This window comes from Spodoptera frugiperda, chromosome 23 (assembly GCF_023101765.2).
Source record: "Spodoptera frugiperda isolate SF20-4 chromosome 23, AGI-APGP_CSIRO_Sfru_2.0, whole genome shotgun sequence".
NCBI lineage: Eukaryota > Metazoa > Arthropoda > Insecta > Lepidoptera > Noctuidae > Spodoptera > Spodoptera frugiperda.
The window spans coordinates 8799309-8820053 of NC_064234.1; the positions used below are offsets into that span (position 1 = coordinate 8799309).

Consider the following 20745-nt stretch of genomic DNA (forward strand, 5'->3'; position numbering starts at 1 on the left):
AAAATATTTCCAGTGTACAAAAAAAAAATGTTTTATACTATTCACTGTAGTTTCAGGTAATTATCATACTTTTTCTTATATTCTACATCTACACATTCCATAATTAAAAAATCAATTCTTTAAAAAGAAACTCATTCATTACTTTAAAAAGAAGGAGAAGGATATTTATCTCCATAAATTATCAATTGGCTTATAAACCTGGATCTCTTACGATACATCCTTCTCAGCAAAGTAGAATGCTCTTAATTCAACGCTTTAATCAGTGGATTACAGACTAAATCCTCATGTAAGGAAATTTCTTTTTTGAAATGTAAGGAAAATTAAGGTAAGTAATAAAACTTTCTTTCATCAAATTTTAAATGTGCCACTCATCGACAGAGCTTGGCACCAAGCCACTCTTACCATTCGCTTGGGTGGTCTCAATATTCGCAAATCAAGATTTCTCTCTGGAATTGATATTCCTTTACTTGTTGAACTTCGTAGTATAAATCCTACTTCAGTAAATATTTTTCTCGCATAATACATTCGGAAAAACGCCATTGAAAAATGCGTCTGTTTTGGATTTCAGTACCTAGCTGGTCTCACAACAAGTTACAAAAGTTATAGGTATCATTAGTTACTTTAGACAGACATAATTACATAGTAAGGAGGATACCAGAACCTCTCTACTTACCTACCGGGTAGGCCTACCAACGTACTCCTAGTTTTTAAAATATTAAAATCTACTATTTATAAACATAGTACCAAATAATGTGATCCAATGATCAATGATAGAAATTCAGGTAAAGTTACTGAGTAAATTAGATAGGTACCACCCGAGTATTAGAAGTTTTAATAACACCTAAATTCTACTTTATTCTTATACAAAGATCGGTGTATCTGATAACTCTACGTCTACATTATCATAAATATAGCATAGACAGAACGAGTTTGGAAATAGAACAATTTTAATAATTTAGGACGGCCATAAAATAGCCGAGTCGGACCGCTAAATATTCGACAGCCAGCGGCGGTACCCGATACGAGTTGAGTTTGTTGATGCTTTGTTGTCTATACGCTATTTATACGCGGATTATCCGGCAACCAGCTGTACGAGATAAAACTCCGAATCGCGTACACACAATAAAACACCAAGTGGGCTAAAGTTCGGACGGGAGCATTATTTCACGTTGAAACATATCATTCCACAATCCACAGCCGTGCACAATTCTGTAAACATATGAGACACGGCGCGTGGGCCGATGTGTACATTAGGGATTTTTACTAACTCACAGTTTCATCTAATCAATCTTTATTATTCATTTCGTAAGATTGGGAACTGAAAACGCAATATGTTTGTAAGAATAACTGGCCATTAACCGTTTCGTCACGGATGCTATGCATTCCAATTAGCACGCCACATATTTTTATAATGGTGGGCAAAGCTCATTTATTTGTTTGTCCGTTTCTTATAAAAAGTCAGTTTAAAAGATTACCTATCCAATGTCCTGAGATAATACCCACCCTCAATACTTGAGGGATGCCAAATGCGTTGCCAGCCTTAGAAAAAAGTAACTCTTACCTACGTCTAAACATAATAGAGATTGTAGTATTTCTAATCTAATTTTTCAAAATGTTTAGTCATGTTCTTGCCTTCATATTCCATTTGTAACAAATAAATTATAGTTTCCGTGGAAATAAAAACGTAGGCGTAAACAAAATATTAATATCTTCTTTTAATGATTTAGCAACAAAGTTAAATTTAAACTAAAAGGTATACAACACGTATTTTTACTTATATCTACATATGTAACTTTCTGATATAAAGGGTTTGCTTGCCAATAAATCATTTTTGTTATTACAAATCACATGAGTGTAGGCATAAATATATTTGAGAGTCCTCGTGCACGGTAATAACTTCGATGGCCCATTTAAATAATTCAGCTTTTAAATATAGCAGTGGATTTTGCATTAACAAGACAAGTTAGAACATCTTGTCAATATTATGCTTAACAAAATCATTACAGAAAGTATTACATTGCAGCAAGATAAGACTGCCACATGTTTTCATTTTCCAACATCGTAAAAATCTTTCTTGCTACTTCGGAACATAATGCTCATTAAATAGCTAATTCATAGTTACTTCGACTAGAGCAAGATATTCGTAAATATGTTGAACGATTACAAAAATAGTTTTTTAAACATCTGCAAGTCTTCTTTCACTTGTCTTATTGTTGTTACGATAATATTTGTTTTACTAGGTACAGCGAAATTTCACGTTTTCTTTTCACATTTTTTTAGTTTGTGCTGCCAACTACACAGGTTATATAATATTTTCAACAGTGCCTACTGTTCGATATATGATAAGGTGAAGTTAAAGATAATAAGTAGATTAATTTCTGAATTTTATAGACGTGGTATACCGCGCTGACAGATCACATGAATTATCAGATGAATGATTAGCTCCACTTACTGACACTCACAACACCATAGGAGTTACAAGGGGGATTTCGGCATTTTTAAAAAGGAGATGGCTTTTAAATTATCTCATATTTTGTTGACCAAAACAAATGATTACCTAGTTTGAGGGTTGTCCAAGAGTCTAGAGTAATAACTAGCTTCTGCCCGCAACTTCGTCCGCGAAAAATCAGAAATTTAGGGTTGTACTACCCCTAACATTTAGGGGGATAAAAAATAGATGTTGGCCAATTCTCATAGATACCGGATAAGCACATAAAATTCATCAAAATCGTTCAAGCTGTTTCGGAGGAGTATGGCAACGAAAACTGTGACACGAGAATTTTAAATATTAGATGCGTAATAAGTCCAATTAAAAGCTAAGAGTACACCTCCGTGGTAGGTTACCTACCTACTTCTTGGTTTACTAAAGGACCAGCTATTAAAAATATTTTATTGCTGTGAAAAGTGCCTTTGTGTATCTAATTAATGTAAATATTATGACTTGGAGTTTATTACAGCCTGCGAATTTGGCAATCTTGTTGACTCTATCGGTCAACATGCTTCGTAAAAGCTCACATTAGCCCAGCACTGGTTGATGTGTTTAGACTAGAGCAAAATTAACTCAGTATTATGCTCGAAATTGTATGAAAGCTATATTGTATTTGATTTTATGATTCAACAATAAAATGCTAGATTAACAGGCTTTACCTACATGAAAGTGCAAACTAGATATTTCTAGTATCTCAGCGGTTTTTTCCTGATCAAGCAGAGATAGATAAATACTAACTGACTTAGGTTATCATTGACCCATTAATAATGAAGATGAAGGCACGGTGTTGTAGATTAAATTACTTAAATTGGTACTCTGATATGTTAAAATTAACAGAAGCGTTAGGTGTTTGTTTAAGTTAAATAATATTTATTTTTGCAAATTGGTTACAAGATTTTTACACGTGAGTCTCTAAAATAAGTAAGTAGATGAAGCCGGCCTTTTCTATCGGACTACTCTAAGAAGAAATGCCGAAACAAACTCAGAGGTCATAGTCTCTTTTTAAATAAAACTTATCATTATTCAGATAGATATTATATGTAAATATGAGTTTGTAGATAATACGTGGTAGGTACTTTTTTTTTTTTTTTAGGGACAAGCCCGCCACATCCTCCCATACCGCTGCAACTCCTGTAAGCCAGGATCTACAGTAGATACAACCATGAAAACACCGGAACATTGAAGTCCGGCGCGTCCCAGGGACATGAATGACTGTCTTGGATCCCGTAACGAAATAAATCAGAAGATATTTTTAGAGGAGAAGAAAAGAAAACGATAGTTTCCACTTCCCTCGGTGAATTTAATGCAGGAGACAGAATGACTTAAGCCTTAAGGCACAAAGAGACTCCACAACTGGGAGAAGCCCAGTCGCCAAGCACCACGGAAATTTGACTTAAAACTAAGTGGGTCCTATGTGTGAGCTGTTATACTTGCTTCCAATAATAGGTATGGCAAAAACGCCTGAACGCACGGAAATTTGTTCTAGACTCCACAAGGTCCGTATAATAGACTACACCTGATGAAACAATTAAATTATCTAACATAGTGTTACGCTCAGATTGCCAGAGACCACACTCCCAGAGTATGTGATGGGCGGATTGCTCATGTTGCAACTCCGCTGTCGAACATTGGCACCATGGTGAATCAACGAGTTTAAATGAGAACAATTTGCTTTTAAAGTTGCCATGGCCAGTAAGAAACTGGGCAACACAGTGATCCACCTCCAACCATGTCCTCTCCAGTCGCTCATGCACGGATGGAAAGAACTGGTAAAGGTGACGGCCCTTGGTGGAAGATTCCCATCTGCACTGCCATTCAATTAGAAGCTCATCCCAGACGTCCGTTAATGGCTTAAGCAGTCTAGCAATTTTGTTTCGATCACGTTGTGCTAGAAAGTTTGCGGAAAAGTTAGGTCTCGCATTGTAATACATAGCAGCACGTCGCTGCACCTCAAGATCGACTGGAAGTAGTCCCGCGAGCACAGGTAGGGCCTCTGTGCTAACCGTCCTATAAGCCTTAAACAGAAAGATCAAAATAACAATCAACGTGGTAGGTACTATGTAATACCTAGGTTTATTTAATGTCGAAAGCCAAGTCATAAACTTAACATTTTACAAACATAAAGTTCACATTAATATCTGGAACCAATCGCTATGTATTTTAGTTTTTGGCAAACTGACGCCAACAATAAAGAAGTCACGAAATAATGTTCAAAGTCATTTCAGTTACTGACAAAACTATTTTCAATAGTTCCCTTTGATTCCATTGTAAATTCGTAATAATAGGCTCATTCATTTCAGTTAGCATTGACAAAACAACGCAGTGGAATTAAAAACAAAATTGCTTTTATCTGTAAAACATTAATCGATGACAAAACGTGTTGATGAACGTTTTACTTTTTGCATTAACTTACTGCCGTACTCATAGACATTTACCGTAGCGAAAACAATTGGTAAGGAATATGTCTCTATTTTAAAGGGGGAAAATCATCCAATGACTTCTCCTGCCCTGGGCAAGGCGAGAGGGAGTGTCAGACTCTTACAGACTAAAAACCACCCCGTTCCTACTTCTGCTTTTCGAGTCGGAGCCCCGGTAAACCCGCTAGGTAGTCCGCAGCTAGATTAGGTAACTAATGACTCTAAATGACGGTAAAGGTTTTGTATAACATGATATTTTGTACCTACAATGTATACAAAATATAACATCTCAACTCAACAGAATTGTTTACACAATTTGTTTGTGGAAGTTATCTTTCATAATGGTTGTCCTGGATCCGGATTGTTTTACGAACTGCGGAGTACATAACTGTTCCTCAAAATAGCCTGTCTCGAGATTTCCAGTGCTCATAAAAATGCGATTGATTTATAGTCTGTACATTTGTATTGGCACCCGCCCATTACATTACGCTGCTGAACAACGCTACTCCTGCACACGCATGCTATAAATTCATATAACTAACATTATTTAATTTCTATGCTATTATGAATAAATTATGATATTATCTAGATTTGTATGTGTTTCAGAATTATTTATACTTAATGTTATGTAAAATTAATATTAAATTCTCACGGTATTTACAGAGGTTGTCTTCTTAAAATATTCGCATCGATCATTCATAAAATGGTTTGCTCTAAGTCTGGCTGGTTCTATGTTTCGTAGTTTATTTCGATCGGGCATTGAAAAAATAAATAAGATGTACGCTACAGCTTAGTAAAACAATCGATCGGCGTTGGATTGGCAGAGTAATGTCTGAATTTCTGGAACGTTCTGGAAAACACATGAGATGTGTAGCTTGTTACAATTTCATTATGAACATTATACCCGTTTACCAGCAGTGTGTGTAAGTACTAAGTGTGCTAGGTGGCGAAACGTTCTCAATTTTTAAACGCTTTTCATTAATCGTGTGAACGAAACGTGATGCTAGTCTTTCCTTGAAAGCTGGCGTGGGTGGAAAAGTGTATTTAACACACCCACTTTTTCATGGTAATAGTCTCACAAAATATGAGTAGATATCTGATTGTTCGATTGTTCAGTTTTGATGTAAACAACAAATCTAATGGACTATGATCCCGGGGCCACCGGACTAATTGAACTTTTGTTATATTCAAAGTCTTCAACTTTAGATATGATGCTTGGGGGAATATTTTACTCTTTAATGAGCTATTAGGATCTTCTCAAAACCTGCATTGCAATAAACAATACTATCTACCTATCTGTGAATTGAACCGAAATCAAAGACAAAATATAATCGGATTTTCATCATTGGCTTGTACCGAAGTTCCCAAATTTCGACAAAACTGAACTGTTGAGGCAAAAGTTTCAGTAATAATAGATTGTCCTAAAGTCCTCTAGACTTCCATCTGTTTATATAAACTAAATTAAACTGACCTACGACATGATTTATAAGAAAGCACCAGGATTAACAAACTCATAATATTAAAATCCGTTGAAATATATAAATCGGTATCGTTATATCAAAACACTGGGTAGGATAACTAACAAAAATATCTGCTGACAAATTTATTGAGTTACAGAATAAAAAAAAAACGGAATGAAGCAATAATAGTAGGGATATAAAAATAATCATAAATTGGAAGGAAAAAACTACGTTGTCATGTTCTTGAATGTTGTGGCGTGCCAATGTTTGGTGGGTTGTGGTACTACTGGGTGGGTGCAATGTCAACATCGTCACCTTTAACAGCGCATAAGATTCCACTACTAGAGAGAGACCATGGGTCACCTTTACAAAAAAAAAACCGGGACACATCAAGTGAATCAGTATCAGAAACTGACAGCTGTCTATCCGGTTACTATTAAATATTCATTTTCTTACTGCTAATTTCAATAACCGATGTGAATCCGAAATCTTTGGATCGATCTTAATTTTTCATAGAAACTCTATAGAACTAATGTGAAAAATCAATCGTAATTTAAAGGTTTTGGGGTGAGATCGGTTATTAAATTTGACAGTTAGTCGGCTTCTACCACACTCATGGGAAGAGTAGGGTTGGGGACAAATGCACTCTGCTCTAAAATCCCGGTGCAATGTACCAGGGTCGCAGCTATCGAAAGGACGTTCTTGTTGTAAACGAGAGTGCCAAACGTCCATTGAAGCGTCACTCGCGCCTCATCTGCCGTGATGACGGACTGTCATTGGCGCTAAACACCTATTAAAGAGAGTGACACACAATAACAAAAGGACATCTTTTGTTTCTTAAATGATCTCCATTTTCATTATGTCAATCGTCGACTTGCATTTTTTTTAAGAAGCGGTCTTTTGAAGTATAAATGTGTTATTAATTTCAGATTAGTTTTTAATTACCTGTAATGTGCTAATTATTATTGAGCTTTTTTTCACGAAAAATGGACTTGTCTCTACATAGGTATATTTATATGTTAGTTTACATTTTAAGAAAAAATAATCAAACATATCGTACGGGGAGACCTCTTATGACTTAATTTAACCCACATATACATATATCATCTTGGCTGACGATGAAAAATGAAAAATGTAAAAAAAATGAGCGAAATAGGCCAAGTAAGGAAGCTAAGAAGTGCATTAATGGCTAATCTGAACACTCTTTACAAATACGGCATTATAACAGCCGCGTTGCATGTCCATTCCTAGACAACCTAGATACCTACAATATTACAGTTCTTCTGTGATCAAGGAACATGGAGCTATTCACACAGAATTTAATGCTTGATTAATTTAATTATTTATTTTGTTTGAAAATTTCAATTCCGTTTTATTTCGGTTTTCGTTTAAATATTTAGTTATATCATACTTCTGTGGACGAGTAATATGTGTAGTTTCGTTTAGATCATATGAGTAATCCCCATACTGTATATTAGTTTACATTTCAAGAAAAATAAATCGAGCGTGTTTATGTTCGGTTGGATTTTCCCCGTTTACACTTAAGTTTTAGGTTAGGTTTACACAAGTCATATTTTAGTTAAAATGAAGTTCATTTCTCATTCTCCAACTAACTATCATTCATACAACTGTGATGAATGGTAACTCCAGGGATTTCGAACTATCGATGCGTTAGCAATTTGGCACCCACTGCTTGCGACGAAACATTATCGTAATGAAACATCAACACGATTTTTGTTCGTATTAAAACAGTTTTTATTTTAATCTCGACTTTACAGGAAAAGAAAAATGGTTATGCTGACTGAAGGGCTATTCACGGAATCAGTAATTAATGAGTAAACTTCATCAACAACTTTGAAAAAAATGGAGATATTAAAAAAAAAACATTTTCTACATAAATAAATCAGTACATATTTGCCCTAAAAATAACAGTCGAGCGGATTTCGGCAACTATCAAAGTTTAATATTCCACTTAGTCATTACTTCAGTATTACTGTTTGCTAAACCATCACATCCGCCATGCAGATCCAGCTCGTTCCAAATATATTATAAACATTTTTCTAACATTTCGCAAGGGTAAACTTTTCATAGTAAACGCGCATTTATAATAAAAGTGTTGGCCTATGATATTCATGAGTAGCATTACATTTTGTCGTAAATCATACAAAGCTCAGCTAATCCAACATCAGGTATAATGGATGGTTGTGGCCGTGACGTCACTGGCCAGCTCTTCAAGCGGCTCATGTTTTAATAGCGCGAAAGTTAATGGCGTGTGATGTGCCCTAATGATTGACGCCACCTAGTAAAATAAGCCGTAGTTAACGCGCGTGGGCCGATTGGATCATACACATAATTACCCCGATGCTCAATTAGCAGCTCACCCAACCGTACCTTATTCACACTTGCTGAATAAATCACATTCACAACTTAACCACTACCACTCGACCCACAAACGGATTCCATCAGTAATCTTCCATTTGATGACAAGATTGAGTTATAAAATATTTTAATAATAATGTTCGAGCGTTTCCCTCCGTTCTAAGATACACGTGGAGATATAAACTTAAGGAAGCCTTTAATAAAAATTTAATTAAAAATTAACGACTATCTATAAAAGAAACACTGCAATATCCCAGTATCATAATACTGCCTACACACGACAAACGACTTTAAAATTATACCTAATTATTTGCATTTATGACACGGCAGCAGCGGTGTCGCTTGGGCGGGCGGCGAGGTTACGGGGGGCGGGCGGCACATTACACGCTTCAGCATCGCACGCACCGCTTGTTTACGTTTTTCATAACCACGTTTCTACTAAAAATACTTTAGCATCCTGCCGTTTGAGGCTCACGCCATTGGTCGGCGCAAGCGCAGGAAGCCGGGGAGGACTCGGGGGCCAACGGGGCCGCCGTGCGCCGCCCGGCCCCGGCCCCCGCGCCTGCCACTCGCGTCGCCCGTATATATGAAAGTATCAGAAAGGCCAACCTAACTCGTGGGGCAGCAGAAATAACCCTGAACGCTGGAAACATCAGACTAGCGGGCAGTCGTGTTGTGCGTCTCATAGTGTTAACTAGTGACATCAAACATGGTTCTGGATACTGAAGACTGGGTAGGTGTCTCCAGCGAATGGGAATAATACAATTTAACATAAAAATTAAATTAAATTTATGTGGCTTGGGTATGTTACTAATTCTTCATAATGAAATATGACGGGATATTTGAGAAGAAAACAAATGGTGATAGATGTTGAGTGGACGCTAACAGGTGCTGTCACGGTGTTCGTCGCTCACCGGACCGATTTCGTGGTTAACTGACAGCTGTCGCGGAAGTGACGACTAACTTACGTTTATTTTGTTAATTTCTAACAGTTAATTCTACGAGTGACAATAACATGACATGTAACACTGCACCTGTCAACGTATTACAGGGTAACTTTTAACAAAATGTTAGCAAGTATAGACATCGATTGTGAATATTAACAAACTTATTATTGCAGTTAAAAATGTCTGCTGGTGTTTAAGTAAAGTTTGTTTAGTCTTCATACAAAGTAGATTATTTATTTTAAGAAAGCTTTTAACATAGTTCGAGGAATTTCATGTTAGTGTTCTGGTTGCAGCGTGTTTCTAATTAATTACAAAACCACACGCTTTTCACGAATTACATATAATTGTTGATTGATATTTTTGGGGCAACATTAATTATGCTTTTACAAATTAGATATTATAATTTAAATTTTAATATAGAAATAGCAGTAGTTTACAGAATTATCTGAAGAAATCTGATTTCAAATTAACAACAGTAAACTTAACAAAAGTTCGTTTTTTAAAATAACAAAGCAATTATTAATTAATTAGTTATTTCATAATTTTACTATATTATCACCTTTTTATATATGTATAGCTATGTCATATAAAATAATTTTATTTGTACTTTAAAGTAAATAACTTAAGGTTATAGGAAGCTTTTATCAAAATAAATTTACCACAAAATATTCCCGATGTGAGATATTGTATAATATTTTAGTATAACTAGTCTTTTTAGTATTTTGAAATACTTAGTTACACACAATATAATCATTTCATAATAATTCTTACTATTATTTACTCATTGCAAATAGCAACTAATATTACATTATAGCTTTTATAGAGAAATCTATTAAAATAACGACAAATAACAGTACACTAAATATCTTGTGTTCTTGAATATAATGTAAATAGCAAAGCATCATAAAGTTTTAAGTATCAAAAGTCATCTTGAAATAAATTTTGTGGCGTGTACGCAACTCTAAAATGTCTATTTCCATTTCAATTGCACATTAAACAAATTTATTATGCTTTAGAAACGCAATCCCGCGCAAACTTGCGTCTATCACCAATTTATCCGCCTAAGACTTAGGCACTTGTATAAATATTCTAGTGCACATTACTTTCTACGAAAATATTTTTATTTACATTTGCCAACATAAATAAAACTGGCGCAGCATTCTTGGAAAAATTCGGATGAAATGCAATCACTTTGATAAATTGGAAGCCGTGCTTTATTTTTATGAAAGCGCTCTTATTTCTATACGAGTTTAAAGTTCTAAATTGTATGTTATATTTTAGTTATGGTTATAATATAATGTTTCATTTTACTTTCAGGCTGATGAGCTCCCCCCAGAACAAATTGCCGGTAAGTTCACTGACCCTTTACACTCTTGCTAACATTTATTTTTAATTCAAACGCTCGTATAAATAATGTTTTAAAATAAAACCGTGAAAATGTTATAATGTTTACATAAATGATGGAAAAACGCAAAGCTTAGTGTTGGCTATGCGCCAGCGACACAATGGAGGATAAAGTTAATATAAGTGGACTTGTGCGGCGCGAAAGAAATTAATTATTGAAATTTTGCAAGAGGATTTAATTATACTAATGGAAATATGAGAAAAGTAGGTTAGGTGTGGCTTACAGTTACAGACGTACTTACACTTAACTTTGAGATACAATAGTTTCGAAACTTTAGCTAACAATACATTGAAAATTCGTCTGCAATTTTAGGTATCAATCCTTTTAATACATAAATATAAGAATTTTCAGTAAAATATAAAAGAAAAAGGTACAATGTACATCAGCATACATAATAACAATTTCGCGCCTAAGATCCATGCGACGACATGATGATTTGTCAAAACGTAATTGAGTTATTAACACTCCGTGTTGTTCCTACGTATGCCGTGCCAACCATATTTAACACGCATTTAATTTTCATTTTACAATGCATCTTTCAACTTTGTATGATTGATGAATTTGTTACAGAAAACATTGTTTTCATACAATGTTTGTTTCTAGCGTTTCCTTTAATACATTTCGTGAGCCGTTGTGAATGTGCATTCCAAACAATTTTAGATTTACAGAAGATATTTCATTTTCCTTATTTTAATACACGCGAATGTAAGCAGCGTTGACGCTTTAAATTCTCTGAAAAGAGTGTCAGAAATGTCGATACTATAAAATGTAAATAGAGAATACATAAAACTCAATAACAGTGACATACACACCATTACTCATCAACAATGTAACAATTACCAATATAAGAAAAAGAAAAAAATGTGCCGTAATGTGCACCTCTGCCTTTAGGGATAAAAAGCGTGACGATATGAAGAAAAAATAGCCGCTTTGGATGCAAAATGCACATGACTTACATGATTCACACACACAGAAAACAGTTCTTACCATTACATAAATACAAAAACGCATTATGCATTACAGAATGCCCACATAGTGTTCCAGCATGTCTCCTAACGAATAAAATATGGCTTCAATTAATTATTTTAATTAGCATTTCAGTACGAGTGTGAACATGCTTCGTTGGGTGTACACAAACTAATGACGCAATGCAACAGTGCCAACTATTAGTTAGCGTTGTAAAGAAATAGAGTAACACAACGTACATGTTTCACATTCTAGTGCATTGTTAAAGTGTTTCTTGAAGATAAGTTGAATAGTAATCCTCTTAATATAACCAACCACATTGTTAACAGCAAATTAATCTACTTACAAGTCTTTATTGCTCATAACCAGAGATGTACAAAGCACACAGTTATTATTTCAACCATTTTCTCATACCAATATGGATGAGCCTTTCCAAAACATCAACATTCAACAATCTATGACATTGCACTGCTGAACTATGGGCCTCCTGTCCATAAAACGGGCCTCTTTATCCCGTTAATTTTGCTTGTCAAGTCAATTGGAGATTGGAGTGTAAAAATTTTGCGATTACCATTGATCATTAACTTATCTCCTGTCAATCGTGTATTTCCTTAATAAAGGGTCTCTTACGCAGGTTACACACCTTTCGTTTTACTTGTGCAGGTTTAACTGTACAGTCAAATCGTAGGTCCATACAGTCTTACGATTTAACTGTAAAGTACCTTCCGTACGAGTTTGCTTTGAGTTTAAAGTTATCAAAACAAACTCGTACTAAAGGTACAGTTCGACTGTACAGTTAAACTGCACAGTTGAATCGTAAGGTGTGTAGCGTACATTACGATACCCGCGAGAGAGTTTGAGATGGTAACAGATGCATTCTTCTCTGCCGTAACTACACTTATACTTACACTCTTGCTGAGAAAATAGAAAAGCCCAATAATCCTTTGCAACTTTGCTCGTCCGACACGCGAATTAGAAAATTATTTTCCTCTTGTTACGAAAATAATTGTGTTGTACCGCGGTATGTATGTCTCAAATGTTAGGAATGTTCCTGTAGTATATAAATGTGGTGTAGAGATTATAAAGTATTACCCACAGAGCAATTATTTGCATTCCAACAAATTCTTAATTGTTTTGTTTGTCTCTAACACATTCCAAATTGCCTACGAATAAATGTTTTCGATAATACATTACTTGGGAAACAACTTCAAGAAAGAAATTCAATGTCATTTAAACTGTTATTGCAGTTTTGAAAAATTCTTAGGAACTGTGCTCGGTGTTTACAATTAGCTTGTCCTCTATTTCATGAGACTTACATCAAACCTTTTATAACGTGGAAATAAAATTTCTTAGACGCTATCGCCTAGCCTAGAAATGCAACTGACAGTCAACTCAGTATTAGGTTGCCTGTTTCTTTTTGAAAAAATTTAGTAATTCTATCAACTCTTAGAAGATGCAAGGAAATTTTAAACTTAGTATAATACCTATATGAAAATTTTAATTGTATGCTATGTTAATTTGATTGAAGATATTTCATGAAATCACTTTTAATAGAACGCTCTAACGGAAAAAAGGCTAGGAAAATAAACATACAGATGAATCATTAAAAATCTCAAATCTAGCTGATTTTCAAAACATTTTTTTTTCTGAATCTATAAACGGTGCATCAATTAACCCACAAGGACAAAGGAATGCAAGAAAATTTTGTGTATCATTAAATCGCCTGGGTGTTTGGTCGGGCCGGGCGGCAGACGGCGGCGTGGCAACACGGCTGGACGGTTGCCAACGGACCGTGGAAACCCGACAGAACGTGCTATCGTCATTGTTTAACCAATAACGTGGAACCAATTTCCCAGAACATCGAAATAACTACACAACGATTATTATCGATATTTCGCTTCTAAATTCGATCGATGACTAATTGAAAGAGCGCTATGTGTGCCACTGGCTTAATGTTTATTACTAAAATTATTTCTGTATTCCAACAGTTACAGCTATTTCGAATGTTTACAATAGTTTGCGATGCCCACAACATTACATTGTTTACACACATTGACGTATACAACATGAAAGCGATGCGAATTCAGTTACTTACAACTTGTTTGAATTGAGGTGAGGACAACGTGTTTTCATTATTTGACGTGAATGCGTAAAACCGTTTCGAGGAAACTCACCTATTTCTTGTCTTTTCATTTAAACTACTACAGTTTATCTATTTCTGTTATAATTATGAGCTTTGAAGTTCGGATCAACGAAGGGAGCGTCTTTATTTATTTGATAAAAATAAATAAAATACAAAGTCTGACACGCTATAACACGTATTCAGGTTAATATAGTTGTTCTTGTTCTTTTTATAAGAATATTAAAATAGTTTTACAAATAAATATGTTTCGGTTTACCAATTTCAACGATTTAAATAACTCTATCAAAGAAATTAAAATTTCAAAACATGTCGTTAATATTTTGCGTTATTTCGGAACACGGTTGCTGGTGTCGGATCCAACACCTACTCGAGTTTGTATAAACTATGAATGCCCACAATAAACTACATGTAAAACGTTTATATTCCATGATATCTGCCAACGAAGCTAAATCATTACACTCTAGGCCTCGCCGTTGAGATTATAAGCCAAAATGCGCAAAACACTATGATAAGCAATTTGTTATAATGATTTATATGAGTGTCCCTCCCTGCAAACGACATAAGTCACTAGTTTCAGCTCAAACTGCCTCAATTTATCATGTTAATATTTTGCTCTAGTACATGTCATAAAGGAATCATGTCAGAGATGTCAGCTGAGACGATTATGCTCTGAAACCCGATACTAAAACATTCCGAGCAACCTTAATTCCCGAAGCTATAAAACACCACCCGTGCCGCGCCCTGAATTAAAAAATAAACTTTGCAGCGGATTGCAATCGCTACGCTATGTTAAGATTGTAACCATTTCTCAAGCGAATCTCGTCGCCCGTCCGTGGGTAATTAATAAGAAACTAAAATCTAGAAAAAAAATGTAATAAAAAATCATGGGGCTTTGAGACAACTGCCAAGAAGTCTTGACGATTAAAATTAACACTCTGGCGAAAATAAAAATCATGTTTTTAAAACTATTTAGCTGCCAAAATAACATAGAACAGCTGCACAATGTTGTATAGAGCGGTGTTATCGCTTTGCTGATCAATAATAAAATTAAGAAAAGTTGTAAACAGTATTTTTTTAGATGCACGGATAATTAGGAGATTATAAAACAGTTTTATCGCCGGCCTTATCCTTGACTTTAATTGCACGATACAGAATGATCTGCGTCACCCGCCATGCTACTCGTAGTCTCGGAGAAATGCTGCTGTCCACAGATTTAGATTTATTACTTCACTGTAACGGAAATTACGTGTAATAGTATGATCAAAAGAAAATTATTATGAGTCATCGAATTTTTCGCCGTGGGCTCAGTTAAACTTGAAGACCGTCGGAATTATTTTAAAATCGGCGTAAATGTCGCGTAAAGTAAGTCCACCGTACTTCTATTAGATAGGGTATTCGATACTGATCCGGAACTGCGGACTACCTAGTGAGTTTATCGGAGCACCGGTTCCAAAAGCAGGAGTAGGAACGGGGTGTTTTTTAGTAGTAGTCAGATACTGCCTCTCGTCTCGACCAAGGTGGGAGAAGTTATTGGACGATTTTCCACTCACAAAAAAGGGTATTCATTTCCCATTCCGTTACTAGGTAGTGAGTTAATATTAAGTGTTAAAAAGGCTACAAATTTCAACCAATATCTGATTCTGATTGTTGAATTTTTGTTACCTTACGTCAAGCGTCAAATGAAGCGTGCACTAAAAGGTCCCGTCATAAAATATGCCACGCTTAAATTGCCAGAAACAGTCGACTGTAATTAAGGAAACACATTATTTATAGAAGCCATTGAATCGTAAAAGCGGTTACATACTCGTAGCAACAAAGTTTGCAATGCTCTGGGCTCTGTGTGTCTTAAACTGTTGCATAAAACTTAAAAAAGTGAACCGCCTTATATTCTTAAATTGCGAACCTCTGTGGCGACACTCTGACAGATGACAGTAGTCGCACATAGATTATCGACAAGCAAATCAACGGATGACGTCACAAGTATCCTGCATCACACATACAAAGTTTGCATGCGAATTAACACGGATAGAAAATCCCAACGAACAACAGTAGGGCAGAAAGCCCGCCAACCACGATCATTTCGCCTGGTCGGAGGACCCTCCTTTTCTTAGGGAACTTTACTCACTGTTCCCTAAAGTGGTGACCCCCGACGTGATTGAAACCAACCTTCACGGAGCAGATCAGCACCGTCATCCTTATCGCCATCTCCCTCACCCATCACTTCTCCGCTGAGCGGTAATCAAGTCGCAGCCAACCAGCATCCTCGGCCTCATCAGGGACCACCACACGCTACATCAAAGATATGCAGCCTGGTTCTTCCCTACGGCCTCATCAGCGTCTAGGCACAGCACTCTGCACACGGTCTGAGGACGCCTTCCTCCCGTCGACGCAGACGCCAGCCACTACGCAGCTACCCTCGCAGCATCAATTCCCCGACTCACCGTGGGACACTGCGAGCTTCACTACTCCGACTCACTGGAGTATCACCCTGCACCGCTCACTCGACTCACTGGGCATTCAGCGGCGCAGTTCCGACTCACTGGAACTAGGGGCATTCTACACTGGCTCTGGCACCGCTCATCTCAAGCATCGACAGCCGTCTCAACAAGATCGACCTCCGGTCTTGGGGGGGAGTGATGTGGCGACACTACTGACAAGTGACAGTTGACAGTAGTCGCACATAGACTATCGACGAGCAAATCAATGGATGACGTCACAAATATCCTGCATCGCACATATGAAGTTTACATACGAATTACGACGGATAGAAAATCCTAACGAACAACAGTAGGGCAGAAAGCCCGCCAGGCTGATCACCTCGCCTGGTCGGAGGATCCTCCTTTTCTTAGGGAACTTTACTCGCTGTTCCCTAAACCTCCATTTTTTAAGTCGGGTAATAAATGATACCTCAAACCTTTTCCTAAGTCTAAAAAATACTATGCTGAAAACCAAGTCAAAATCGGTTCAGCCAAATGCGAGATAATACATACATAAAAGTTAAATTGAGAAACTCCTTTTTTGATGTCAATTAAACGGCTTTAAAGCTGTTCCTAAATTCAAAACCGAGCAGGAACCACATAAATAAAGAGTACTGGCACTTGCACAGTTATGGCCCATAATTGAGATCAAATGTTTTCGTATCCTGTATCAGTCGTAAAAAGAGGTTTTATACTACAATGGCCGTCTCCCAAAGTCTTTGTATACTTTGATGTGATGGAAATATCCCTAACAACAAAATACAAGTCTGAATGAAAAACCTCCGCCACTATTTATCACTCAAGCAAGTCATTAAAACACTGAAAGAGTTTATTTTGGTGAGCTACATAAGAATTTTATATATTTATATAAAATTTCGATGACGCACGTTCGTTATTAGATACGGCTATCAAACTAAAAGTCAAGAAAGTTATGATGAAAAATTTATTACAGTCGTTTTGTCAGAGGAAATGATTATTAACGTATTTTGAGAAATATGTACATGTAGTAATCAATTTGAAGAGTATCCTACAACCGTTTTATATATAGTCTAGGGTCACACTCGTAAACCTTGTGCCAATAAGTGTTTACGTAAAGAGATAAGCAGTTTATGCAAGTGGACAGTTAAAGTAAATAAACATGAATGAGTGAAAGATTCATTACGAGGTGACTACTCTTCGTTTACGCAGGCGCATTAAATGCTCCGATAATTTATTTTAAATTCAAGCTATTTATAGCGTAACGAATTAGGTGCGGTTACGTTTCATGGTCTAACGTTTTTCGGGGGATACTTACATAGTCTGTACTGTACCAGCATTGAACTATTCGTAAACTTTTACGTAAATTAAGCTCATAAACATTGAAGTTAAAACAACCTTTATGATGCAGTTACTGGTTAAACAGGTTCTAAAGGAATGGCTACTGGATAAATAAGTCATTTAGGATTGGAATTTTCTAAAAACAAAAGAGGTGTATTGGAAAGGGCGGCTATACACGTTGGTGTTGTTTTTGTTATTTACTGGCGCCCTACATACGAGCGATGCGCCACGCCGCCGTGCGTCGCGCCGCGTCCGCGCTGCGCCCGCGCCCACCGGTGCACCACGCTGCTGCACCGAAATAGCCACATTGCACAACTAATTCGCACCACATCTCAGTGCATTGAACCGATGTCCTAATCTCATCTCTAACCGCTCAGTCGAACGATCAGTTTAACTAGTTTTATTGCCAGTGCAACACTGCATTTCTCTGGTCGTCAAAACGCATTTTGAACAAAAAGAGACACTTCGACAGTAGTCCAAAAGTAAAGTGCAATTGACATCATGTCGCATCACACGCTAAATATCGATGGTAGGAGACGGCGATCGATTTGTTTTAGTACTTAGTTACGTAACATCCTGGTGGACTGGTTTGAGCAAGTTCTGTTTGTTGCAGTCCTCCGCAAGGCGTTCGATGGCTTCGACCACAACCGCTCGGGCAGCATCCCCTGTGACTTCGTCGCAGACATCCTTCGGATGATGGGGCAGCCCTTCAACAAGAAAATCCTTGAAGAGCTCATTGAGGAAGTCGATGCTGACAGTAAGTTTCTTTCATGTCTTTAAGTAGTTTCATTACCTGAAGCACTTTCATCGCTGGCCCTTAACAGTGCTTGAGATACATCTGGAGCTTATCAAATTATTTTTAAACTTTGCTCATGCGCTCTTATATCTTGTGAGTCACTACAGTGTACACCTCGCTATATATAAATACTGCTATTACTGCTCTACTTACTGGTTTCTACATTTTGGTGTGTAAATCAACTTAAAGTATATTAGAACCTTCCAGAGAAAAAGTATTAATGAATAAAACTTAGTTACAATCAGAGCAAAAGGTACATGTATAAAGGTTTTAATCGCAGCATACGGCAGGTTGCCGGCGTGTCTATCACCTAAAATCTATTTGCCATTTTTATCAGGTTCTTCTGTTCAATGTTATTCCCCAAATATGTCAGAACTTTCTTTGTAAAACCAGAATATATATAACGAGTTCTGTTTAAATTCCAGAGTCCGGCCGTCTTGAGTTCGGAGAGTTCGTCACGCTGGCAGCCAAGTTCATCGTTGAGGAGGACGCGGAAGCTATGCAGAAGGAACTCAGGGAAGCGTTCAGATTATACGACAAGGAAGGTGAGATTACAATGAGTACCGCCATATAACTTTGTAAAGGGGGGAGGCCTTTGTTCAACAGTGAACGTCTCTCAGTTAATGATGATTATAAAGTTTGTAAAAAGCCATCATCTCGAAAGTATTTAAGTATTCATAAGGCTTACAATAGCAGTTCCTTATAGATACTCAAATATTTTCTTCTTAGTTGGTAATAAATTTTTAACGAGTCCAGAAGTTCTACTTTGTGCTATTTTCGTCATTTTTTTTTTAATTATCTCTAGTGGACTGACAACAGAGAGTATTTTACGAAATTTGTAATAATATCATTTCAATACTGGGAGTTTTTACGTCAAGCCTACAAAAAGCTACTACTAAACTTGTGTAATATTTCTTTTAAAAAAGCAGTCTTATTGCCCATACTTAAACTAACTTTTACCATGCAAATATTTGACTAACTTCATGTTTTGTCCTTAGGCAACGGTTACATTCCCACGTCAAGCTTGCGCGAAATCCTTCGCGAGTTGGACGAGCAGCTGACAGACGAAGAACTGGACGGCCTCATCCAGGAGATCGATACCGACGGCAGCGGCACCGTCGACTTCGATGGTAAATATAACTTTATCACCATAGAAATAAAGCTCAAAATAAACTATAGAAAATTAGTAGGTACTTCCATGGTGAGAACACTCTTATAGCAATAGAAATAAAGCTCAAAATAATCTGTAGAAAAGTAGAAGATCCATGGTAGAATTTCCATGGTCAATAGAAATGGTGCTCTAAATATCAAATGATATATTGAGATATATTATTTTAGGTCGAGCTTCCCTCAATACCTAACGAACGATGACATTACCAAATATGAAAGATCAATGACTCAGCTGTGGACATGAGCCAAAAAATACTTCTAGATATAATTCGGCCCCTATACTTTAAGCTGCATTAATATCGTTGGCCAATTACTTTAGCAAATTCATATTTATTGTTTCAGAGTTCATGGAGATGATGACAGGAGAATAAACTTATATATCTACACACTTTTTATATATTTATATGATATATTATAAGGAATCTCTACATTTCGGTACTTCAACCTTTCGAGTCTTGGGAACATTGGACGAGATCACTTCTTTGCAATGAAATGAAAACATCAATCAAGTTTCATTCGAGTCAATATCATTAAAGTATTATGTATGTATTGTACAAAATAATATTTTGTTCTTGTTTAATTGATGTGTGTGATTGCGTATAATGTTTATATCTACTTTATTAATAAATCTTTTATTCTATTACCTATGTTTGAATGTGCCCCGACGGTACCGCGGACCGATTTAGCCCGCAACCGGTGTTAGCGACTAATTCTTAAAATAATATTCGTGTCGGGAATTTTGAGATATCATTTCATTTCTTAAGATTTTCTATTCAAGAT

At 36.4% G+C, this 20745-nt stretch overlaps 1 protein-coding gene and 1 long non-coding RNA gene across 2 annotated transcripts in view; one reads left to right on the forward strand and one right to left on the reverse strand.

The window, feature by feature from the left end:
* Positions 1-20745, reverse strand: part of LOC126912151 (uncharacterized) — an 86490-nt gene that overhangs the window by 18172 nt on the left and 47573 nt on the right. The gene's annotated exons all lie outside the window — the stretch shown is intronic.
* On the forward strand, positions 9340-20608 carry LOC118267272 (troponin C-like). Its single transcript, XM_035581184.2, has 6 exons — positions 9340-9477; positions 11009-11039; positions 18613-18756; positions 19221-19340; positions 19794-19925; positions 20308-20608. Exons 1-6 carry the CDS (start codon positions 9454-9456, stop codon positions 20334-20336), a joined length of 480 nt encoding a protein of 159 aa, XP_035437077.1. The 5' UTR covers positions 9340-9453; the 3' UTR covers positions 20337-20608.

Excerpts from the sequence above, each read along its gene's own strand:
- LOC118267272 (XM_035581184.2), top strand. The coding sequence starts at position 9,454 with ATGGTTCTGGATACTGAAGACTGG. Across the intron at positions 18,757-19,220 it reads TGAGGAAGTCGATGCTGACA|AGTCCGGCCGTCTTGAGTTC; the intron begins GTAAGTTTCTTT and ends TTTAAATTCCAG. Across the intron at positions 19,341-19,793 it reads CAGATTATACGACAAGGAAG|GCAACGGTTACATTCCCACG; the intron begins GTGAGATTACAA and ends TTTTGTCCTTAG.